The sequence below is a fragment of the Bufo bufo genome, chromosome 1, assembly GCF_905171765.1.
Source record: "Bufo bufo chromosome 1, aBufBuf1.1, whole genome shotgun sequence".
NCBI classification, from domain to species: domain Eukaryota; kingdom Metazoa; phylum Chordata; class Amphibia; order Anura; family Bufonidae; genus Bufo; species Bufo bufo.
The window spans coordinates 553,634,698-553,660,568 of record NC_053389.1 but is presented as its reverse complement, the minus strand read 5'-3'; the positions used below and the strand labels follow the sequence as shown (position 1 = coordinate 553,660,568).

The 25,871-nt window shown below is 44.9% G+C and overlaps 1 protein-coding gene across 4 annotated transcripts in view; it reads left to right on the top strand.

Moving 5' to 3' along the window:
- The window catches only part of COG5 (component of oligomeric golgi complex 5), a 413,671-nt gene that overhangs the window by 246,536 nt on the left and 141,264 nt on the right, over window positions 1-25,871 (top strand). For all 4 annotated transcript variants that reach the window (XM_040412854.1, XM_040412847.1, XM_040412840.1 and 1 more), the window contains exons 9-10: window positions 582-694; window positions 779-856. In XM_040412854.1, the coding sequence (XP_040268788.1) occupies window positions 582-694; window positions 779-856 (191 nt within the window). The remainder of the gene's footprint in view (window positions 1-581; window positions 695-778; window positions 857-25,871) is intronic.

Sequence of the window (25,871 nt, the reverse complement as noted above, 5' to 3'; positions counted from 1 at the left end):
TTTTGAAATGTCTGTGCATTGAAATGTCATTTTCATTTTTTTTTTGCTGAATTCCTGTCGTCAGCTTTTATATATGTATTTTTGTTTTTTATAACACTGATTTTGGACTATTTTAACATAAAAGAATATTTTGGTTAAAAAATGCATCTTACACCACCAACTATGCAGCTATATACGGCCTTGTTTGCAGTCAGCTGAGCCTTCAAAAAGTCGTTGACTGTGTAAGTCATGTAGTTCAGATAGTGAAGACCTGATGCACTTTTGCACATGTTTTTTCAGTTGAAACCAAAATTGAACCCCAAAAAAGTAGTAGGAGGAATAGTGTTGTATCAATTCAGTATGGACTACCTACAGTTTCATACTGAGCGGGCACAAGCCTATGAAGCACAATCTGAGGACAGTGTAAATGCCTCAGACACATGACGTGTACTACTGTAGCAGTACATACACCAGAGGTTGAAAGCCTGGAATCGACATAACAAGGATTATTGGGACGTTATTTCATAAGGATGTAGTTTGTGTACAGTTTTAATTGTATATACAATATAAAAAGAAAACTAAAGAGCTTTTTGTCTTGTTAGGTGCCCCAGGTCGTGCAGCTATGCCTCAGCCAGGGAACACAGCAGCATTTCGTGCAGCCCTTTGGACAAATATGGAAAAACTAATGGATCAAATTTATGCCTCCTGTGTCCAGGTAAAATAACGGTTACAATGTTTTCTACTGTCATATTGTCTGAACTGACCGAGAACATGGCCTAATATACAATGTGTCTTACAGGTGCAACATCTCCAGAAGGTTTTAACAAAGAAAAGAGACCCAGTGTCCCATGTGTGTTTTATTGATGAAATTGCAAAGGTGAGTGTCGGCTTGAGACTTCAGTTAATTGGGACGGTGCCCACAGTCTAAGAATGCAAACCTGAATGTTATAAATCACGTTCACATATACAGTGTGTAAGACCTAGATGCTACCGCTTGTAAAACCGCAGCAAATTGCAAGGTCTAGAACTTAACCTAAAACATTTAAATTATACTTCTCGCTCCTCTATGCACCTATGCTGCATGGAAAAAAAAACGACAATTTTTTGTGACCATGACAAAATGACATTTTGAATACATACATGTTTCTGAAAGAGGACCTTTCACTGGTCCTGACATTACAATATTATGACATAATGACATATTAGGACATTATAGTGTGCTGCGTCACAGCCAGGGAGAAGGTGAGCTCTTTTTTCTCAATGGGTGACGTGGTCCGCTGTGATTGGACCGCTCACAGCCAGGGAGAAGGAGACGTCCCCTGAGAAACACGGCCGTCTCCTCCTCCCTGTACCGATGGTATGGATTAGCATACAGGGAGGGAAACCAGAACAGGGGGCACAGCAGGGGAACAGAGCAGCGTATCTGAAACAAAATTAGTGCACATACATCCTCTGATCCAAGCCCTACACTGCCAGGCAGTCACATTGTAATGTCAGGACCAGTGAAAGGTTTTCTTTAAGGCTACCTGCACATGGTTACTGGTTTTCAAACAGAATTTCTGCTTGAATTTTCCGATTTGCCCTGCTCTCAACCTTTGCAATGCACTAAAAATCCATAGAAACAACTGACATGCTACGGATTTCAAAAACGGCACAGCAGTTCAATTTCCACTCAGAACATATACAAAAAGAGGGACTTTTATTAGGAATTATATGCCACTTTTTGGTGTATTACTCTCGCAGATTTTGTTGCAGCGGTTATTTGTGGCAAAATCCTTTTTCTCCCGAGTACAGAGAAAAGGAGGCGAGGTGTGGGCGAGGAAGAGGGCGGGCCGGCAGGCCTGTCTCATTTATCATTTTCCACACCAGTTTTTGGCGACTATTTGGCACAGATTTTAGTATGTTGCACAGCCTGCTGGAGGAAGCGCTAAAGTTATGTAGTGGCCTGCGCCTCTGACCGTGCAGAAGGACTAAGACTGGGATGTCTTAATAAAAGTTCCCCAAAGTGTACATGAGATTTATCAAATTTCATTTATTTTGCTGATAATGCATTACCACTGCGGTTTTTCTGCAGTAAAATCTGCATAGGAAAAGCGCGTGTAATCTGCAACGTTTGAAGTTGCCCTAGAAAGAAATTACATTTATCAGTATTCTCCGTCAAGCAGCTAAACAGATTGAGAGGATTTATCACACCCTGCACCCCAGAATTCTGTCATCAAAAAGTCACAGAATAGGGCTTTGTGAGTTTTTGGGCCCACTTGCATTTTGAAAGAGCAGGAGCCATTTTTAATGAATATAGTAGTGAGAAAAGGCGGATACAGATGGCAGACCAGCGCAGGAAAACTAGAAAGCAGACTTTTGGCAGGGATGAAGCAACAGCAAGAACTGTATTGACATACTTGTAGACATAACTTAAGGTTTTGAGAGAAACGATGGGAGTGCTTCTTTAAGTAAATATGAGGAAGATGTCATAGATGGGAATCCTTAGGGTAGGTTATCAATACCAGATTGGTGGGGGTCTGAACCCCCCTCCCCTCCCGCTGTTCAAGATGTTCTGGAGTAGCTCCAGTGCCAGAACTACACAGCTCCATCCACTGTGTCATGGATGGAGCAGCTTACTTCAGTGTCACTCCTATTGAGGTGAATGGGTGGAGTGCTGCCCCATACACAATGGACAGAGCTGTGTAGTTCTAGCACTGGAACTACCCCTGAACAGCTGATTGGTGGGAATCCAACACCCCCACTGATATTGGGGCAGTATTCTAAGGATAGGTAATCAGTTGTTACCTCCTGAATAGGGCTTTGTGAGTTTTGGGGCCCACTTGCACAAAAATGTCTTTTACACCAGTTTTGAAAAGTGGGTGGGAAATGTCGGCTTGGTTATGTGGTAATTAGTTTTGCTCCAGATTTATCACTGAGACTTTTTTTAAAAAAGAGTTGCAACCTCTCTCCAGTGTGGGTTGACACATAAATACCGCAGTAGCATTTCTAGGCAAAAGTGGTAGGTTTAATGAGGCACCAAATTTAACAAACATCCTATGGCGTTTGATAAATTTGTCAGAAAGTAGCCCAGCGTAGACTCAAGCAAAAACTGACTTCAGATAAGTGCTCTCAGGATAAATTTCCCCCATTAAATATGGTGCTTTTTCCTGCTGGAAATTGCAACTGTGTTCCTCAGCCTGTAGGAGGGTCAGCTCGCTTTTCTGTTTCTTACCCTGTGCTGTAATATAAGCATGCTCAGGGGCTCTTTGTAATCAGGCTCTCTGTACTGCCTCTTGGTCTACAAGGGTTGACCAGGGAGATTTATCTCCCTAATGAGGTAATAACACTCTCCTTGAGGACATCACTCATTGTCAATTATGATGCAATACAAGTGTTAGTGGAATTTGGGGTATTCTGTGCACATGAGTGGGTGGTGCAGAACCAAGCATACCACTCATACATAGCATACATACATAGCCTTTATTTAAATCAGGGCTTGACAAATTTCCTTGGAATCTAGGAGCCAGCTAAAAAAGTTAGGAGCCAGGCGGAGCCGCATCATAAAATCTATATTGCGATATAATTTTAAGCATGTGCGATATGCGATATATATCGCGATATATTGTTTTCTATATTGGGGGGGGGGGGGGGGTTTAAACTTTTTTTTTACTTTTTATTTAATAACTATTAGCCTCCTTAAAGAGGACCTTTCACCTGTATAAACTATGTGAACTGAGTATGCTGCCATATAGAGCGGCGCCCGGGGATCTCACTGCACCTACTATTATCCCCGGGCGCCGCTCCGTTCTCCCGTTATAGGCTCCGGTACCTTTGCTCCTTAAGTTATAGTAGGCGGGTCTTCCTTTGTCCTGTGGGCGTCTCCTTCTCCTAGGCTGTAGCGCTGTCCAATCTCAGCGCACAGCTCACAGCCTGAGAGGTTTTTTTCTCCCAGGCTGTGAGCTGTGCGCTGCGATTGGCCAGCGCTGCAGCCTTGGAGAAGGAGACGCCCACAGGACAAGGGAAGACCCGCCTACTATAACTTAAAAAGCAAAGGTACCGGAGCCTATAACGGGAGAACGGAGCAGCGCCCGGGGATAATAGTAAGTGCAGTGAGATCCCCGGGCGCCGCTCTACATGTCAGCATACTCAGTTCACATAGTTTATACAGGTGAAAGGTCCTCTTTAAGGGCTAGAACCCTTGTCATATTCACCCTAATAGAGCTCTATTAGGGTGAATAGGACTTTACACTCTCCCTGCTGCCCTGTGCTTTGTGCACACAACAGCAGGGAGCTGACCATGGCAGCCAGCCTATCATGTGCCCCCCAGCCTCTGAAAAGCCCCTCCAGCCTCTGATCAGCCACTCCAGCCTCTGATCAGCCCCTCCAGCCTCTGATCAGCCCCTCCAGCCTCTGATCAGCCCCTCCAGCCTCTGATCAGCCCCCCCCCCCCCTCTGATCAGCCTCTCCCTCTTATAAGCCCCCTCTGGTAACAAACCCACCCCCCCTCCCTCCCCAGTATTAATCATTGGTGGCAGTGGCCACAGGGTCCCCCTCCCCCCCCCCCCCCCCATCTTTGGTGGCAGTGGGCAGTTCTGATTGGAGTCCCAGCAGTGTAATGCTGGGGCTCCGATCGGTTACCATGGCAGCCAGGACGCTACTGAAGTCCTGGCTGCGATGGTATGTTAGTGAGCAGCATTATACTCACGTGCGCCGTGATCGCCGGGAGCTCCTTCTTCTCATAGGTCTGTGCGGCGCATTGCTAATGCTATAAGCATTAGCAATGAGCCGCACAGACAGAAGAAGGAGCGCCCGGCGGCCACGGAGCACGTGAGTATAATGCTGCTCACTAACATACCATCGCAGCCAGGACTTCAGTAGCGTGACTCCTGGCTGTCATGGTAACCGATCGCCCACTGCCACCAATGCAGACAAACATTCCCGGCACCTGACCTCTGACAGGACGCTGTGATCCGCGCGATTAACCCCTCAACTGAGGGGTTAATCGAGCGGATGACAGCGTGCAGTCATAGGGGCCGGGATATGGCCGGCACATTGGTATTCATGCATTCATTGGTGGCTCAGTGGCCACAGTCCCTCCCCTCCTCCTCCTACTCTGTTCTCATTGGTGGTCAGCGGCAGCCGCGCACAGTGGGAAGGGAGGGACTCCTCTCCTTCTCCACTTTGCCGGCTCAGGAAACCATGGTGCGCGCAGAGAGCGCATCTTTGAAAACGGGCTGACAAATACCCAAGCGCCAGGACCAAATTCCTGGTCGCCATGGCGACCTGGCGCCTGGGATTTTTCCAGCCCTGATTTAAATACTTTTGCGTTTTTGTGTACACAACTCCATTGCAGACCTGTGAGGTCATAATTACAGACTATAAGCAAACCCTTTGGGTTCCTCCTCTTACAGGTTTACAGATTTAAAAGGGGTAGATCCGAGGCAATACAACACATGCCTGCATTGAATCTGAGCTACTGCACCAAGCTTTAGGAATTGTATGTGGTTCTTCTAATTCAGGGGTGCACAACCTGTGGCCCTCAATACCATTCTCTGAGGCCCCCAATCCTCTTGTAACAAACATGTATGTCTATGTCTTGTGGCTGCTCACAGGTATCTTTCATGTATTCTCCCATTAGATGGAAGTACTAGAAGTGTAACTAGACATGGATGATATATACTATATGTTCAATATGCCATAAATATAGCATTTCAATTGGTAATACCCCTTTAAGTTTTATTGTTCTGTCTTCTTACACGTTCACACAGTGTGCAGTCTGACATTCAGCATAAACTATTCCTGTCTTTCAAATAAGAGGACTGTTCTTTGTAGTCTAACTTGTTTATTGGTCAACAGGTTGTACTCTCTGCGCGATGCGCATGAGTGAGGGATTGTACAAGTGTGGTAAAGCTACAAGAATACAAATAACATGTATAAGTATTAAGCATAGCATGTACTATAACATTACATTAAGGGTCCATTCAGACGTCCGAAAAAAATTCAGGATTTTGCGGACCGATTCATTTTCAATGGGGCCGGAACGGATGCTATGGGCTGTCCGCATTTCTGGATCCGCTCTTCCGGATCCGCAATTCCATTCCCGAAAAAAAATAGAGCATGTCCTATTCTTATCCGCAACTGCGGACAAGAAAAGGCATTTTCTATTATAGTGCCGGCGGAACGCGCATTGCCGGTGTCCGTGTTTTGCGTAAACTTAAATTGCAGATCCGCAAAGCACCTACGAATGTGTGAATGGACCCTTAAACTGAAGCACATGGTAAAATGGCTGCCTGTACATAAGATTGCATTGCTAGCTAACAGTAATAACAACTCCCTGAGTAACAATTACAACTAGCTGAACAGCTCTGCAACACACAATATCGCAGAAATGAAGGTAGATCTCTCACCAGATATGCTTTTACAAGGATGGTGGAGTTTGAGAAGGAGACATGCATAGGACAGCTCTGCTGATGTGTCCTGGAGACTGGCGACTTCTCTTTCCCAGGATACTTTGCACTCCCGCAATGCCTTTGTGTCCTCAAGGTGGCTTGGTGCAACGGATCTAGTCGTGTGGTCCACAGAATTATGCTGTGTAGGCACGTAGTGCTACTGTTTAGGACAAGAGGATCTCCTGATCCTTAACACCCGATTGCTGACATAGACGTAAAAGGGTTTAGTTGAAAATATATCCTAGGACTACCTTGCTGTCCATGTAAAACTCGACTTCCTCGATTTCCAGTTTCATTCCTGTTGTTATAAGTTCAGCTAACTCCACTGCAAGCACAGCAGCGCAAAGTTCCAGTCTGGGTATCGTGTGTTCGCGGAGTGGCGCCAGTTTGGTCTGGCTCATGACAAACCCTATATGGCATCGTTCTTTGACTTCAATGGTCTTTAGGTATGCTACGGCAGCAATTGCCTTGACTGAAGCATCACAGATGATATATAGTCTTTGCATCTTGACTTCAGTAGATGGCACGGAAGCATATGGTTGTGCCACATAAAGGCTGGTCGAAGCTTCGAGAGACTTCTTCCAACCTGTCCACAGCTCCTTTTTCTCAATGGGAAACTGATCCTCCCAATCAGATGTTTTGTGGTGAAGTCTCTTAACATCATTTTACCATGGATGGTAACAGGTGCTACGAATCCCAGAGGATCTTATAAGTTGTTTATGGTGGACAGAACTCCTCTACGTGTGAAGGGATTTTCTTCCTTGCTGATTTGGAAGGTGAATATGTCTGCCTTTAAATCCCAGAGCATACCGAGGCTCCGCTGCATGGGAAGGGAGTCGGTACTAAGATCCAAGTCCTTTAGATCACTTGAATGGTCTTGGGGTGAGAATGCCTCCATTAACTCACGGCTGTTGGAGGCGATTTTGTGCAACCTCAAATTAGATAGAGCGAGCATTTCTTGAGCCCTTTTCAGGAGACTGATTGCATTCTCGTTCGTGGGTGTGGATTGCAAACAGTCGTCCACATAGAAATCTTTTTCCACAAATGTTCTGACCCATACTTTGCTATACCCTCTCGGGCTGAATGTCTGAAACCATAGATAGCGACGGAAGGGGAAGACTGTTTCCGAAGATGTGCACTCTCATTCGGTACGCTACAATGTCTTCATTGGGGTCGTTGTTGCGGTACCAGAAGAACCTCAAGTAGTTTCTGTGTTCTTCCTTGACGAGAAAGCAGTGGAACATCTCTTGTATGTCGGACATAAATGCTACGGAATCTCTGCGGAAGCGTAGAAGTACCTCCAGAAGTCTGTTGAGGTCTGGACCAGACAGTAAAACATTGTTTAGCGAGACGCCTTCACACCTGGCGCTCGAGTCGAATACTATTCGTATCTGCCCTGGTTTTTTAAGATGATACATGCCAAATATGGGTAAGTACCAACACTCCTCAGAGTCTTGGAGCGTGGGTGCCATTTCTGCATGGTTGTTCTGAAATATTCTTTCCATGAAGGTAAAGAAATGTTCTTTCGCCTCTGGTGTCCTCAAAGTTTGTGCTTGAGGGAGATATCGACTGTAGACAAGTTCTTTGTTAGGTAAGCGTTGTCTCTGGAGTTTAAATGGTAAAGGTGCGACCCAGCTTTTTGACTTGTCTTTTACTATTCCTTGATCCATGATATCCAAGAACGACCCTGTTGTCTTCTCTTGTCCTGTGAAAGACTGTGCACCCTAAGTGATCTTGCTCACCATCGCAGGCATGGTCTTCACAGGAGGGATCTGTGAAAGGACAAGGCACAGGAGCTCTGTCTGGCAATTCTTTTATCAGGAAACTGCTCTGACATGGCTGAAATAGGGAAGGACGTCCATTTTCAAGTGTGTTGGTGAGCATACGGTCGACTGAGGTCGGCTTGTGTGCTCCTCCTAGGCAGACGTCTCCTATGATGACCCATCCTAAGTCAAGTCTCTGGGCGTATGGACCATTTTGGGGACCGTTAATCTGCCCTCTAGCCTTATGAACTCGTAGTATGTCTCTTCCAAGGAGTAAGATTATCGAGGCTTCTGGGTCCAGTTATGGTATCCGGTCAGCTATGCGCCTCAGGTGGGGGTGGTATGTCACTACCTCTGGTGTAGGTATCTCTGACCGGTTGTCAGGAATGTGATTGCACTCCAGTATGGTTGGCAGGGACAAGCAGGTCTGACCATCTATGGACTCTACTTTGTACCCAGTTGTCTTCCTCCCCGCCGTCTCAACGGTACCAGCACATGTCCTTAAGGAGTAGGGAAAACCAGGCCCTACGAGGTTGAAGGTGTTGAGGAGGGTGGATTTAGCTAAAGACCTGTTGCTTTGATCATCTAAGATTGCATATACCTTGATCGCCTTATCTCGGTGGCCGACTGGATAAACTCTGTCAAGGCAGATTTTTTTAGCAGGACTTCCCTCCTGCAAGTTCTTTACAGATCTCTGTACAGTAAGAAGTGACTACTGCGGTGTCAATGTAAGTGTCTGTCTGCTTCCCGTCATGCTTCTCTGCTTGGGATGATACCTGAGAGGGTGGTCCAGGGTGTAAAGCAGTGTTGTGTTCTGCGCTACTGCATTCTGTGCATGTCACACTGACCTTACAATTCCTGGCGAAGTGCGATGTTGTAGTGCAGCACCTGAAGCAGATGTTGTTTTCATTGAGGAATTCTTTGCGGTCCTTTAAAGACTTCTCCCTGAAGGCTCTGCATTTTAGTAGAGAATGGGGTTTCTTGTGCAGGGGGCGTTGTTTGGTAAGATCTTTGGGTATGTTCTCTTCTTGAGAAGACTTAAACGGCCTATAAGAAGAACCTGTGGAGGCAACATTAGTTTTGTGGACTGCCACTGGTTTTATGAGACATGGGGTAGTGGGACAAGAGTAAAGTCAAAACTGGGATCATTTCTGATCCTTGCCTGTTCAGTTACAAAGTCTACAAACACCACAAAGGGGAGAAATGGTACATTATGAGCCTGTTTTATAATGAGAACCATGTGTGATCCACTTCTCCTGTAGATTATAAGGGAGTTTTTGGATAATCGGATTGACACCTCTGGCGGTGTCCAGGAGTGTAAACCCTGGCAGATCTCCTTCTGCCTGAGCAACCTGTACCTCTATTAACAAGTCACTGAGTTCCCTGAGCTTCTGGTAACCCCTACCCACTATTCTGGGAAAATTATCAATTCTCTTATATAAAGCATTTTCTATAGCTTCTTTTGACTCATAACACTCATCAAGTCTTTCCCACACCATCTTTAGGCCTTTGACAGGATCGTTTATGTTAATGTCTCTGACTCTTTTGGTGTGTTCAGCAGACTAGCTTCTAAGACACTTTACCAAGAGATCTAACTCCTCACTACAAGAAAGTCTCTTATGGCGTCCTGGAAGTCTGTTCTTGTGACTTTATGGCAGCCGCTGCAACCTTGTACGCAGGACCGCGTGTGTGATGGCGGCTCCGTATAGTCAGATCCACTATCGCTGTTGACTAGAATCTGTTTTACTGTTATGTCTTCTTACACGTTCACACAGTGTGCAGTCTGACATTCAGCATAAACCATTCCTGTCTTACAAATAAGAGGACTGTTCTTTGTAGTCTAACTTGTTTATTGGTGAGAGATTGTACAAGTATGGTAATACTACAAGAATACAAATAACATGTATAAGTATTAAGCATAGCATGTACTATAACATTACATTAACACTGAAGCACATGGTAAAATGGCTGCTGGTACATAAGATTGCATGGCTAGCTAACAGGAATAACAACTCCCTGAGTAACAATTACAACTAGCTTAACAGCTCTACAACACACAATATCCCAGAAATGAAGGTGGATCCCTCACCAGATATGCTTTTACAAGGATGGTGGAGTTTGAGAAGGAGACATGCGTAGGACAGCTTTGCTGATGTTTCCTGGAGACTTCTCTTTCCCAGGATGCTTTGCACTCCCACAATGCAGTGAACCACCCACAATGCAGTAGTCTTTGTAGCAGGAAAAACAAAGTGTAATACAACTTAACTCCGCTAGATGGTGCTATAACCACACTAAACACTTCAGAAATACCAAGACTGAGGGAGGCGTGATCATTTATTTTCAGCCTTTGGAATTGGTTCAGGCTGACAATGTGGCCCCCCCAACCAGAAAAGGTTGTGCACCCCTGTTCTAATTGACTCCTAATTACTGTTCCCTACAAATCATAGATAAGACTGAGGTTTTTGTGATGGTTTGAGTACACTTAACTTGTCTGCATGAATTCTATCCATCTGTTGACATTTACTGCATCCTGTTGATATCTCCATACTAAAAGCATTTTATGGACGCTGTTGCAAACATAGAATCTGATTTAGGGTCCATTCACACATCCGCAAATGGGTCCGCATCTGTTCCGCAATATCAGGAACGGGTGCTGACGCATTCATTCTCAATGGAGCAGGAATGGATGCGGAGAGCACACTATGTGCTCTCCGCATTTGCGGAGCGTGGCCCCGAACTTGCGGGCTTCGGCCCCGAACTTCCATAGAGCATGTCCTATTCTTGTCCGCGGACAAGAATAGGCAGTTCTATGAGGGTGACGGCCGCGTGTATTGCGGATCCGCAATACACCACGGACGTGTGAATGGACCTTAGAATGATGGAAAGGCAATATGCAGCGTGTGCTAAAAAGTTATTTTATCATAGAATAAGTGACACCAGTTTCTGTTAAGCTGCAGAACCCTATTAATAACTTTGCTTAAAACAACCAAACCAATTACAACAACTTTTAATCCATTCACTAATAATGAGCTTCACACTTGGAAAGCATGCAGGACAAAGATCAAAATATAATCAGATGCAGTTTTATCTCTTCAACTCTAGGGATTAAATCAGTGCTTGCATTACTGGGTAAATATTTTATTACGCCCCCTTCCCCCTATTTTGTAACTTTTAATAGAAACTGTTATAAATGTATTTTTTTCCTTGTTACCTACAGATAGATGGATGATAGATAGATAGATAGATAGATAGATAGATAGATAGATAGATAGATAGATTTAAGATAGACTTTTGGAAAATGAGGAAGCAGCACACTGTAGATAGAAGGGTGCACAACCGGCCAGTGTGGACCAGCACCTCGGTCCAGTAAATTGAAAAGGAAAAAAGCCAGCAGCACTCCAGGTAATGAAGAAAACGTGTGGTTTATTGACCCAAAAATGAAGCGACGTTTCAACAGCTCATTGCTGTCTTTCTCAAGCCTACTGCACATGTGATACAAGCATGTGATATATAGGGACATTTTCAAATGGTATAGCCTTCTTCATTGGGTTGATAAGGCGCTGAATTATGCGACCATTCATGTAAAACCAAGTTGGTTGCGGCTTGGCAGTGTCCTAGACCCTATTCATGAATATATTTATCTTTTGATTTCAGTTTTTATAAACATTTTGCTCCGTATACCTATCGGGTATCCATGTACATAACTGTGAGTATGTATCGACTGATCTGCAGCCTCTATTGCGGTCTGGACATGCGCACATTGTCTGTGAGGCTATTCCGGCCATCTTTGTTGTGGTTTTCATTCAGTATCTGGATGCCGTCAGGATCGCGATACTTGTTCCTCCCGCGCATGCGCGGTGGGTTAATGGGAACGCCGCTGAACATGCGATGTAGATTGCATACAGGCACACAGCTGACAGTGAGTTCTTTTAATTTCACCTATGTATTGGGTTCACCTGCACTCATTAGTATCTTTTTTATGTAATACAAGAATGTTGTATTCTAAATTTACGTTTTTATATGCATTATCTTTGTTTTATTGTGGCGGTTCTCTATATGAATTTGTATATTCACAGACATCACTGTATGTATGTTTTTTTACTTATATATTCCTAAATGATGTTAATCTTTTGTTGATCAATGTCCCTATATATCACATGCTTGTATCACATGTGCAGTAGGCTTGAGAAAGACAGCAATGAGCTGTTGAAACGTCGCTTCATTTTTGGGTCAATAAACCACACGTTTTCTTCATTACCTGGAGTGCTGCTGGCTTTTTTCCTTTTAGATTTAAGATAGATAGATATGAGAGTGATAGATATTAGATAGATAGATAGATATTAGATGGATAGATAGCTGGATGGATAGGTAGGTAGATGGATAGATGGCTATTAGGCTCCATTTACATGTCCGTGGTGTGTTGCGGATCCGCAACACACCTGCCCGGCACCCCTATAGAAATGCCTATTCTTGTCCGCAGCTGCGGACAAGAATAGGACATGCTCTATCTTTTTGCGGAGCTGCGGACCCAAAGATCGGGGCCGCGCTCCGCAAATGCGGATGTGGACAGCACACTGTGTGCTGTCCGCATCCATTCCGTCCCCATAGAGAATGAATGGGTCCGCACCAGTTCCGCACCCATTTTGCGGACGTGTGAATGGAGCCTTAGATGGAGAGATAGATAGATGGATAGATAGGTATGATAGAAAGATAAATAGGTCGTCGCGGCCTTGTGCTAAAAAATTTTTTTTAAAGGGTTCCCCATCATTTTGCAGCATCCCATAATGAGAAAGTGAAAGTAGAATATTTGGATTTTTACTAATTTATTGAAAATGAAAAACTAAAATAATGCATTGACACAAGTATTCAGACCATTTACTCAGTACTTAGTTGAAACCAATATTTTGCTAAAATTCTAATATTTTATTAAGTGCGTCAATGAGATTTGTTTAAATCTCATCCACTTTGCTGCCACTTTAAAATGCTGCCCCCACCATCTATTAGCTGTAATTTCAAATTATTTTAGTTTCCAAGGTGGTCATACCTATCATACTGGGTTCCAGGGGCGTAGCTAAAAGCTCATGGGCCCTAGTGCAAGAGTTCAGCTTTGGCCCCCCTTTCCTCAGTGCTTGTGGAAAATGGTCAGGGAAGCATGAAGCCTTCGTGCTGCCTGAGGCAAACATTGAATGGGCACTCCCTCATGCCAAATTCTCGACCTAACCTCTTCCCTACAGGCAGAGGTGTAAATTGACCAGTATGCATTTTCTATAATGCCAGTGTCTTATGTGGCACAAGGGTCTTTGGGCCCCTCAGGCTCCTGGGCCCGGTAGCGACTGCTACCTCTGCACCCCCTATAGCTACGCCCCTGCTGGGTTCTTTGAACCTCCCCCTCCCCCCAGTATACATACTATATGCGTTATTTGATATTGGCACTACACTTACTAAACAGTGAAGCCTGGTCAGTATTGCCTTGACGTGGGTAACATTATTGTGTTACTTGATGCCTGTTCTAGAACATCCAGCATACAAGCACTGCCGATAATTAATTATAATTTAGCAGCTTTACAGCAAGGTTACAGTGGTTATCAAAGAATTACACCGTTTTTTGCAACTAGCAGAACACTGAGGCTGGCGCTATGAGTACCTTGTGGAGGCATATTCTATCCTGATTTCATCCAGCCAAAGGTTACGTAATAAAATTATAGCATTGCTTATAGCCTCCTAAGAATGATATCTAAATATTTATTTAAGTGTTTTATTCAGAATGTAGTGCCACCATGACACTATTGGCTCTTCAAAACAGCAGTATATCTGATTTATCATAAAGCCAATATGAAATGGATTTTTCAGGATATTCAGAAATTTGACTGCAACACATGGTATAACAAAAAAAAAACAACATCCATTATTTACCCATTTATATCCCCCGCCGCTCCAATACCGCCACTTAAGTGGTCCCTGTTGCTCCTGCATTGATGACATGCAGGGGTGGACTGGGAACTTAAAGTGGCCCTAGAAAAAAATAAAAAATTAAAATTGGCCCCATGTTTTAGGCAGGTCCAGTTTAATAGAAGGTGGGGCAACACAAGACGGCAGAGAAGGGGCTCATTTTTAGCAGGATGAGGTGACGGTTAGATTGGTACTATTTTGGGGGGCATATGCCTTTTTGATCGCTTTGTGTTGCACTTTTAGTGATGTAAGGTGACAAAAAATGTTGTTGTTTTTTAGCACAGTTTTTATTTTATTTCTTTGACGGTGTTCACCTGAGGGGTTAGGTCATGTGATATTTTTATAGAGCCGGTCGATACAGACGCGGCTATACCTAATATGTCACCTTTTTTCAAATTTTTTTTTTTTACTTGAATCTTTTAATTTTTTTGTAAAACTTTTATTTTTTGAACTTCGGTTTTCACCAAATTTTTTGTCCCACTCTGGGACTTCAACTTTTGGGGGTCTGATCTCCTTTACAATGCATCACAATACTTCTGTATTGTAATGCATTGGCTCTAAATGTATTACACAGTGTAATACACTTACAGTTTCCTGCCTGTGAGATCCAGGGGGCTGGATCTCACAGGCTCTGCCGGAAGGCAGCCACGATGCCTAAGGAAGGCATCGGGCTGCCTTCCCTGCCATTGGGTCCCCGTCACAGCAGCACGGGGACCCGATGGCCACCCCGCACCCGGCAGGAACCCGCACGTGGTGTGGTCAGCGCTGGCCGCGGAAGTGTGAGGGTTAATGCGCCGGCATCAGTGACTGCTGGACCCCTGCCACTGATAGAGCGGGCGCAGCTCCTGCACCCGCCCGATAAGCCCACCGTACATGTACGGCGCTGGTCCTTAAAATGTTTCTACCATCAGATATACTGTTATGTAGCTGACTGACATTAGCGATGTACTAATGTCAGCACTACATAACAGTATGTTTTTTCCCTTTCTCCCTGCAGCCGTTCTGATAAAATAAGCACTTTTATAATATGCTAATGAGCCTCTAGGTGCTATGTGGGCATAGAATCAGCACCTAGAGGCTCCGTCTACTCACCCATTATCCCGCCCAGGTCCCCTGTTCTGCCCGCCCCGCTCCTCTTGATTGATGTCACGGTTCGCAGCATCGCTGATGAAATCCCGCGCCTGCGCTGTTCACTTCTGTGAAGGCCGCTCTCCAGATGCCGGCTTCCTCACTGTGGCGTAGTCGGCACAGGAGCAGTGAGGAATCCGGCACCAGGAGCGCATCATTCACTCACTGCGCCTGCGCCGAATACAGAAGTGAACGGCGCAGGCGCGGGATTTGGTCAGCGATGCTGCGAACCGTGACATCAATCAAGAGGAGCGGGGCGGGCAGAACAGGGGACCTGGGCGGGATAAAGGGTGAGTAGACGGAGCCTCTAGGTGCTGATTCTACACCCACATAGCACCTAGAGGCTCATTAGCATATTATAAAAGTGCATATTTTATCAGAACGGCTGCAGGGAGAAATGTAAAAAACATACTGTTATGTAGTGCTGACATTAGCGCATCGCTAATGTCAGCAGTCAGCTACATAACAGTATTTCTGATGGTAGAAACCCTTTAAGTGACGTCCACCAGCGCCGTACATGTACGGCGCGGGTCCTTATGGGATTAACGGTACACACTCAGATTGGGTCACTGTCACTAGTGGGGTACCACAGGGGTCAGTACTGGGCCCTATTGTTATTCTCCTCAAAATATTTATTTATGATCTTGTAGAAGGCTTGCACAGTAAAATATCAGTTTTTGGAGATGACCCTAAACTGTGTAAGGGTACTTTCACAGTTGCGTTTTGAGGATCTGGCAGGCAGTTCCGTTGCTGAAACTGTCTTCCGAATCCGGAAATCCATATGCAAACGGATATAATTTGTAGACGGATCCAGATGCGGAACCGTCTGACAAATGCATTGAAATTCCGGATCCGTCTCTCCGGTGTCATCTGGAAAAACGGATCCGGTATTTTTTTTTTTGCATTTTTAAAGGTCTGCGCATGCGCAGATCGGGAGACCAGATCTGTTTTTCCGGAAACACTTGGTACCGGATCCAGCATTAATACATTTCAATGGAAAATAATGCCGGAATGTTCCGGAATTTTGGCCGGAGAAAATACCACATTCAGAATGCATTAGGATAAAACTGAAGCGTTTTTTCCGGTATTGAGCCCCTGTGACGGAACTCAATACCGGAAAAGAATAACGCTCGTGTGAAAGTACCCTAAAGTAATTAACACAGAAGAGGACAGTTTACGGCTGCAGATAGATCGGGATAGATTGGAGACCTGGGCAGAGAAGTGGCAGATGAGGTTTAACACTGACAAATGTAAGGTTTTTCACATGTGAAGGAATAATGCAAGTCACCCGTACATACTAAATGGTAAAACACTGGATAACACGGACATAGAAAAGGAAATAGGAATTTTGATAAACCGCAAACTAAGCTGTAAAAACCAGTGTCAGGCAGCTGCTGCCAAGGCCAATAAGATAATGGGTTGCATCAAAAGGGACATAGATTCCCGTGATAAGAACATAGTCCTACCACTTTACAAATCGCTAGTCAGACCACACATGGAGTACTGTGTACAGTTCTGGGCTCCTGTGAACAAGGCAGACATAGCAGAGCTGGAGAGGGTCCAGAGGAGGGCAACTAAAGTAATAACTGGAATGGGGCAACTACAGTACCCTGAAAGATCATCAACATTAGGGTTATTCACTTTAGTGAAAAGACGACTGAGGGGAGATCTAATTACTATGTATAAATATATCAGGGGTCAGTACAGAGATCTATCCCATCAGCTATTTATCCCCAGGACTGTGACTGTGACGAGGGGACATCCTCTGCGTCTGGAGGAAAGAAGGTTTGTACACAAACATAGAAAAGGATTCTTTACGGTAAGAGCAGTGAGACTATGGAACTCTCTGCCTGAGGAGGTGGTGATGGTGAATTCACTTAGAGTTCAAGAGGGGCCTGGATGTATTTCTGGAGTGTAATAATATTACAGGCTATGGCTACTAGAGAGGGGTTGTTGATCCATGGAGTTATTAAAGTGAGAAAAATTGGCTTCTACCTCACAGTTTTTTTTTTTTTGCCTTCCTCTGGATCAACTTGCAGGATAACAGGCCGAACTGGATGAACCGATGTCTTTTTTTCAGCTTTATAAACTATGTTACTATGTAATGCTGCCCTCAGACCGAAAAAAGGTTGTGCACCCCTGGTCTAGAGCCTTATATAAATCAGGATCTTTAATATACCGGTAATTCTGCAACAGAGTAATCTAGGGGTCTCTGTTACCTCCAGCCCAACTTTCAAAGTGCTGGAGTTCATGTGCTAAAAAGTATACCCAAGAGTCTGACAGTGACACCCCCCCCCCCCCCCCCCCCCATCTGCCTCATGCCACTGGAGATCTTATAGACAAATCATTGCACTAGAGAAGTGCCCTGAAGAGCTCATTGACTTGATAAAAGTACTTACAGTAAGCGGTATCCAAACCCGAGAATTATGAAACAAATAAAGCAGCTGAGGCATCCAAGTAATTTTGATTAGATTGATCCTCCACACCACAGAGAGTGGTAATTTGGGCCAAAACCCACAATTTCTACTTAAATCTACTAATGAGGGGAGACAGGTTCAGTCGAAACAATAATTCCTAATTATTTACACTCAGTGACTAAATGACATTTATTTACCAGTGCAGGGATATAAGCAGAACCCTTTTACTTTCTTCTCCGAGGCATCTACAGCATGGATTAATTACTTACCCTTTTATAATTAGCTTGTCACACACATTTTTTTTTTTACAGCTGAGAATATACTATTTTTTACTTCTATTCCTAAGGCCAAATAATTACACATGGACTGTTTTTTCAGACATACATTAGTGTTTTCTGTGCTGTTGTGTGAGAATGCGACTTCACATGGTCTGGGGAAAGCTGAAAAAAAGCCATTTCGCTACTGTGAGCACCTCAGCCTTCTGAAACAGCTGATCGGCGGGGTTCCCGGTTGTCGTACCTCCACCGATCATATACTGGTGACCTATGCAGAGGATAGGTAAACAGTATTTAAGTCTCGGGAAAAAAAAAAAGTGTCTTTAAAATAAATACTAATGTAATTTAAAGAATATGTACACATTTTGTCACTCAAAGCCAGAAGTGTAGCTAGGTGTCACGAATACATGGGAGGGGAGAGACACAGAACTAGGCCTCAAGGCTAGGGAGAGGGAAAAGGTCACCTCCTAGGAAAAAGGTCACCTCCGGGAGCTGCGCTGCGTGTACCGCTGGAGACGAACGGTTGGTCTGCAGAGCGCACAGAGCCCACTCAGCCTGGTGGGGACCGGGAGCCGGCGGGGTACATAGTTTACAGCGGAGGAGATAGCCAAATTCCCGCCATTCGGCCATCTGGCCTGCTTCCCCGAAGCAACAAGAAGGGGGAGGAGCCCAGAACAGCACAACTATCTGCCTGAGCAGAGTCCTAAGGAACCAGTTCAGCAACACAGCGCAGCTACAGCCTCCTAAATACTCCTAATTGTGAAAATATCCCTGCTGTCTGAACTTCTACACTACTCATAATCCCACTCATTAGAGTCAAATATAACCCCAGGGGGGAACACCCTTTGACTCCTACTGGCAGCGTCATAGAATAGGAAAATATGCTTAATTTCAAAAGGCCCTGAGCTCAGATTTACCTACTGTCCACCTTTTTTATCCTGACATAACAACCGCAAAAACCACAGAACGCAGCCGAAAAACTGTGGGAATTTGCTAGACAACCACATAGGAGCTTGCGGTCACCACTACCGCAGCAGAATGTGCATACCAGGGCTAGTACTACGTCAGATTTATCAGCACCCATTAACTCCTCTGAGGAGGACCATAACGAGCTCACACTTAAACAGGTATCAGCTTACGTCCTGGAGGCAATTACAGCATGCAAGACATCTCTCACAGGGAAACTAGATGAAGTTAACATTGACCTGGGGCTACTTGCCAAGACCTGCACAACCTGAGAGAAAGGGTTTAACACACTGATCCATATCTGATCTCAATACCAAAGCAGAGCTCTGAAAGCAGAAAGCAGACGACCTTGAAAATAGGCTTCGCAGAAACAACATCAGAATTATTGGCTTGCCTGAAAGAGCGGAAGGCCGCACTCCGGACGAGTTTATAGAAAAATGGATGAAATGACTTTTCCCAGATGCAAATTTATCTCCGGCATATGCGGTAGAAAGGGCTCACAGAGTACCAGCAAGACCCCCCTCCCCACCAGGGGCCCCATCCTGACCTATGCTTGCAAGATTTCTCAACTGCAAAGATAGAGACCGGATACTGGCACTAGCCAGACGACGACAAGAAATCAAGTATGACAACACCAGGGTCTCCATCTTTCCGGATTTCTCCATGGAACTACAGAACTGTGCACCCCACAGTATTCAGTATAGCACCCTATAGTATACAGCACTCCATACTATACAGTATACAGCACCTCATAGTTTATAGTAGAGCAGTATAGCACACTGCAGTATACAGCACCCCACAGCAGGGGAATAGCTACAGGGGAAGCAGACGAAGCGGCTGCTTTGGGGCCCTGACCCAGAATGGGCCCATTCAGGAGGAGGAGGACTAAAAGACTTTGTCAGGGCCCCCTCAACAGTATTACACAATTAAATTATATACAGTGGCAGTATAGACAGTGTAGAAAACAGATGGAACAGCTGCCGGGCCTGAGAAAGCGATCTTTAGTAGCCACAGGAATGGGGGCGGCATGAAAGGAAAGGGTTGCAAAAAAATTACTGGGGGAGGGCGCCACATTAAAAAATTTGCTGTGGGGCCCAGTCATTTCTAGCTACGCCACTGCCCCACAGTATACAGCACCCCATACTATACAGTATACAGTAGAGCAATATAGCACCCCACAATATACAGCACCCCCCACTATACAGTAGAGCAGTATAGCACACCACAGTATACAGCCCCCCACAGTATACAGCACCCTATAGTATACAGTAGAGCAGTATAGCACCCCACAGTATACAGCAGGGCAGTACAGCACACCACAGTATACAGCCCCCCACAGTATACAGCACCTCATAGTATACAGTAGAGCAGTATAGCACACCACAATATACAGCACCCCATAGTATACAGTAGAGCAGTATAGCACACCACAATATACAGCACCCCACAGTATACAGTAGAGCAGTATAGCACCCCACAGTATACAGCACCCCATAGTATGCAGTAGAGCAGTATAGCACCCCACATTATACAGTAGAGCAGTATAGCGCACCATAATATACAGCACACAGTAGAGCAGTATAGCACCCCACAATATACAGCACCCCCCACTATACAGTAGAGCAGTATAGCACACCACAGTATACAGCACCCTATAGTATACAGTAGAGCAGTATAGCACCCCACAGTATACAGTAGGGCAGTACAGCACACCACAGTATACAGCCCCCACAGTATACAGCACCTCATAGTATACAGTAGAGCAGTATAGCACACCACAATATACAGCACCCCATAGTATACAGTAGAGCAGTATAGCACACCACAATATACAGCACCCACAGTATACAGTAGAGCAGTATAGCACCCCACAGTATACAGCACCCCATAGTATACAGTAGAGCAGTATAGCACCCCACATTATACAGTAGAGCAGTATAGCGCACCATAATATACAGCACACAGTAGAGCAGTATAGCACCCCACAATATACAGCACCCCCCACTATACAGTAGAGCAGTATAGCACACCACAGTATACAGCCCCCCACAGTATACAGCACCCTATAGTATACAGTAGAGCAGTATAGCACCCCACAGTATACAGTAGGGCAGTACAGCACACCACAGTATACAGCCCCCCACAATATACAGCACCTCATAGTATACAGTAGAGCAGTATAGCACACCACAATATATAGCACCCCACAGTATACAGCACCCCATAGTATACAGTAGAGCAGTATAGCACACCACAATATACAGCACCCCACAGTATACAGTAGAGCAGTATAGCACACCACAATATACAGCACCCCACACTATACAGCACCCCACCCTATACAGTAGCTTACAGTATATTAGCATAACAGCCCCTGTCACCTTTCCCTGATGTAATCTTCACAAAAAAAGCTCCACAGTTAAGGCAAACTTCTCCTGCAGCAACACTCCTGGTAGAAAGGACCTTTGATTACCTCATAGCCATGTGACCAGTAATATTGCTAGGTTACTGGTCACATGGTGATGATGTCATCTAAGGTCTTTTCTCCCAAGAAAATCACAGTTCTCACAGTTCGCTGCCTGGAGTGCCGGCAGGCATGGCATGGCAGCGCAGCACCCCCCTGTGTAGCTGACAGCCTGACACCCAGGGCAGTGGCCAGCAGGGCTCAAGAGGAAGCTGCCTTGGGCCCCCCAGGAGCAACTGGGCCAGGGGCAGCTGCCCCTTTTGCCCCTTGTTAAAGATTGCCCTTCCTACATCAGCAGAGAACTTTCACACCCAAGGGGTTCCACAAGTTACTTTGACACCAAAGAGTGAGAGATCAGACTTGAATGACTTTGCCAGAAATATGGTACGCCGTGAGCTCATTAACACCAGCCTCTCAAGGTTTGACGGCTGTCCAGAGAGCTACAGGGCTTGGAGATCAAACTTCAAGGCTGCTTTTGCTGATCTCAACCTTACTACTAAGGAGGAACTTGATTTGCTCATAAAGTGGCTGGGGCCAGAATCTGCAGATCGTGTTAAAAGATTGAGAGCAGTACATGTTGACCATCCAGATGCAGGTCTTGTTGCTGCATGGGCAAGACTTTAGCAAGCCTATAGTAGCTCTGAACCCATAGAAAGCGCTCTATTTAAGAGACTGCAAAACTTCCCAAAAATAGGGAACAAAGACTATCGCAAGGTACAAGATCTAAGTGACCTCCTCCTGGAGATAGAGTTGGCAAAGACAGACCCAAGTCTACCTGGACTAAGCTTCCTGGGCACCGCATATGGGTCAACCCAGTGGTGTCTAAACTGCCATACAGCCTGCAAGCAAAATGGGCACAACAGGGCTCAAGGTACAAAAGAGACTATAACGTATCTTTTCCTTCATTCTCATATTTTTGCTGGTTCATTAGTGATTAAGCCTGGACGAGAAACAATCCCAGCTTCAGCTTCAGTGAACCCAACTTGCCTGCTTCATCATCATCATCAAGGTATGATAACACAGCAGCTAAACATAGAGACTTTAATAGAGCAATATCTGTTAAAAGGACAGACTTCTCAGTCCTCACAACCTCACCTACTAATCAGGGCGTTGTGGATGACAGAGATAAAGACCCTAATCGTCAGTGTCCTATTCACAAGAAGCCTCACCCTCTTAAGAAATGTCGTGGGCTTAGGGCAAAGACTTTACAAGAGCGCAGGTAGATTCTCCAGAAACTTGGAATATGCTACATGTGCTTTGCTTCTTATAGCCATTTGCTAAAGACTGTAAAGTTGTCATCAAGTGCACTAATACAGTAGCGATAGACATGTTTCTGCTATGCATCCTACTCCATTTCCAGACAACCAACAGCAGTTACCTACCTCCACCCCTGTCTCAAATCATGGCGGGGAGCAACAAAGTCATGCCCCAGCCAAAGATAATGTTTCTTCATCATGCACAGAAGTCTGTGGAAAAGGCATGGACCACAAGTGCTGTGCCAAGATATACCTAGTCAAGATATACCCAAAGGGTCATCCTGAGAAAGCTGCTAGGATGTATTCTATAATACATGAACAGAGCAACAGATCCCTGGTTAAGCCTAAATTCTTTGATCTTTGGTTTAGAGGGTCACACCACACCGTATACTCTCAGAACCTGTTCTGGTCGTGTAGACACCTTCGGCAGAAGGGTCGATGGGTTCATGGTTTCTCATATCAACGAAGGAGAGAGCATACTCCTGCCAACATTAGTTGAGTGTGACCATATACCAGAGTAAAAGGATGAGATTCCCACTCCAGAAGGTGCATATCAACATCCTCACTTAAGGCACCTTGTTGATGAGATTCCTGCAATGGACATGAGCGCTGAAATCTTTGTCCTGCTAGGAAGGGATATTCTCAGAGTACATAAAGTATGCGACCAGTGCGATGGACCTGACGATGCCCCTTATGCACAGACTTGACCTAGGCTGGGTAATAGTGGGCGATGTATGCTTGGCCAGGATGCGTACGTCATCTGAGATCCACTCCTTCAAAACTTACTTGGGAAATAGACGTGCATCCCACTTCAAACAGTGCCCTCACCAATATGAAGTAAAGGAGAAGCCTCTTGATATCATCCAAGTACCTGATGTTACTCCTGTTCTTTGTGACAACCTTGGTACCACAGTGTTTTGTGCTACAAGTGATGATAACAAAATAGCCTTGTAAGTTGAAAACAGAGAGTTCATCAAAATAATGGACAAAGAATTCTTTCAGGATGAGTCCAGCTGGGTTGCACCATTACCTCTTCGTGCTACAAAGGCCAAACTCCCAACCAATCGTGAACAAGCTCTATCCAGACTCAACTCACTTCAACGAACACTAAAGGACAGGCCTGAAATGAAGGACCATTTCATTGCCTTTACGAAAAGGATCTTTGACAATGATCACGCCGAACCAGCGCCACCACTTCAAAGACACGATGAGTGCTGGTACCTGCCTTTCTTCGGAGTGTATTATCCACATAAGCCAAAACAAATCAGGATAGTATTTGACTCCAGTGCCAAGCATCAAGGCGTATCCCTAAACGTTGTTCTTCCCACTGCGCCGAATCAAACCAACAACCTTGTAGTAGATGTACTTATGAGGTTTAGAAGAGAACCAGTTGCCAAAACTGCTGATATTGAGTAAATGTTTCATTGCTTCATTGTACACGAAGACCATAGGAACTTCCTAAGGTTTCTGTGGCACCGTAACAACAACATGGACAATGAGATTATTGAATACCGCATGAAGGTACATGTTTTCGGAAATAGTCCCTCACCCGCTGTTACAATATATGGTTTACGAAGGACTGCCCTTGATGGAGAAAAGGAGTATGGCGCGGATGCTCGACACTTCATTGAGAGAGACTTTTATGTTGACAATGGACTTAAGTCTTTACCTACAGACGAAGAAGCCATAGACCTGCTCCGAAGATTGCCTCAAATAGTGTTGCTGTTATGAAAGCCTTTCAACCTGGTGATCATGCTACAGGGTTTAAAGACTTAAATTTGGGAATGGACATGCCACCTGTACAGAGAAGTCTTGGCCTACGGTGGGACTTATTAAAAGATACCTTCGGCTTTTAAGTCAGCTCTGCAGACAAGCCATTTACCAAGCGTGGTGTTCTGTCAGTGGTGAACAGTCTATACGATCAGTGGGATTTGTGGCTCCCATCATCATACAGCTCTCAGAGTCTATTAAAGATTGGGACTCTCCACTGCCATCAGACAAGCTTTCAAAGTGGGAGTCCTGGAAACAATCTGTACATGCCTTAGATAGAATCTGTATACCATGCTGCTACACCTCCGCTTCCCTTGCTACAAGTCAGAGAAAAGAGCTTCAGATCTTCTCAGACGCATCTACTGAGGCCATAGCGGCTGTTGCCTACCTCAAGGCGAGAGACTCCTCTAATCAAACCCACATAGGGTTTCTGTTTGGGAAAGCTAAGTTAGCACCTAAGCCTGAGCACACAATTCCTAGGCTTGAACTTTGTGGGACTGTGCTAGCTCTAGAAATTGCAGATTTCATACTGCGTGAGCTAGACATTCAGATAGATGACACCAAATTCTACACAGACAGTAAAGTTGTTCTGGGCTCCATATACAACCAGACTAAACATTTCTATGTGTATGGCATTATGTCCCATCTGAAATTAATCCTGCAGATCATGCCACCAGGCCAGTGTCTGCAAGTGTCTTTGCAAATTCTTCTTGGTTAACAGGTCCTGAATTCCTGCTGGATAATCCAGAAGAAACCACAGCTGATGTCTTCAGTCTTCTAGAACCTGACAAAGATCCAGAGACCCCAACTATCCTTACCCCAGCTACCCTGCTTACCCACAAACTTGGGTTCATTCCTGTTCCACCTGGAAACTTTAAAGCAGGAAATCTGTGCTATGACCAGTGGAAGCGAGTACAACACCTCTCCAACTGCTTCTGAAATCGTTTGAAGATGGAGTATCTTTCTACTCTGCAAGGACGCAAGAAATGGCAACGCCCAAACCCTAACATACAAGTTGGAGATCTCGTTCTGCTCAAGGACCAGCAAGCCGAAAGAATCGAGTGGCCTATGGGACTTATTGTAAAGAGTGTTCCTAGTGCTGACGGTATGGTACGCAAGGTGGAGGTGAAAGTTGCAAGACAATGGACTGTAAAGACTTTCATCAGAGCTATCACAAAACTTATTCTGCTCTTGCCCTTTGGAGAATGAACTTGCTTGCGTATGCTGCTGGATTCTACCTGTGACTTCAAGAAGGAAGTGTCTTGAACTTTAATTGATACAACTTGAGGTCTTACATGGTTGTTGCATTATACGCATGTTTTCTTTTATGTCTTTCAGGTCCTTAGACATCAAAGCAAATTGCACTGTTGTTTATTTGCATTTGTATAACTACCGTTATGGTGTAAATAGTGACATTTACAATGCCACACGGGGAGTATGCTGTTACACAGTTCATATTTACATTAATGTAGA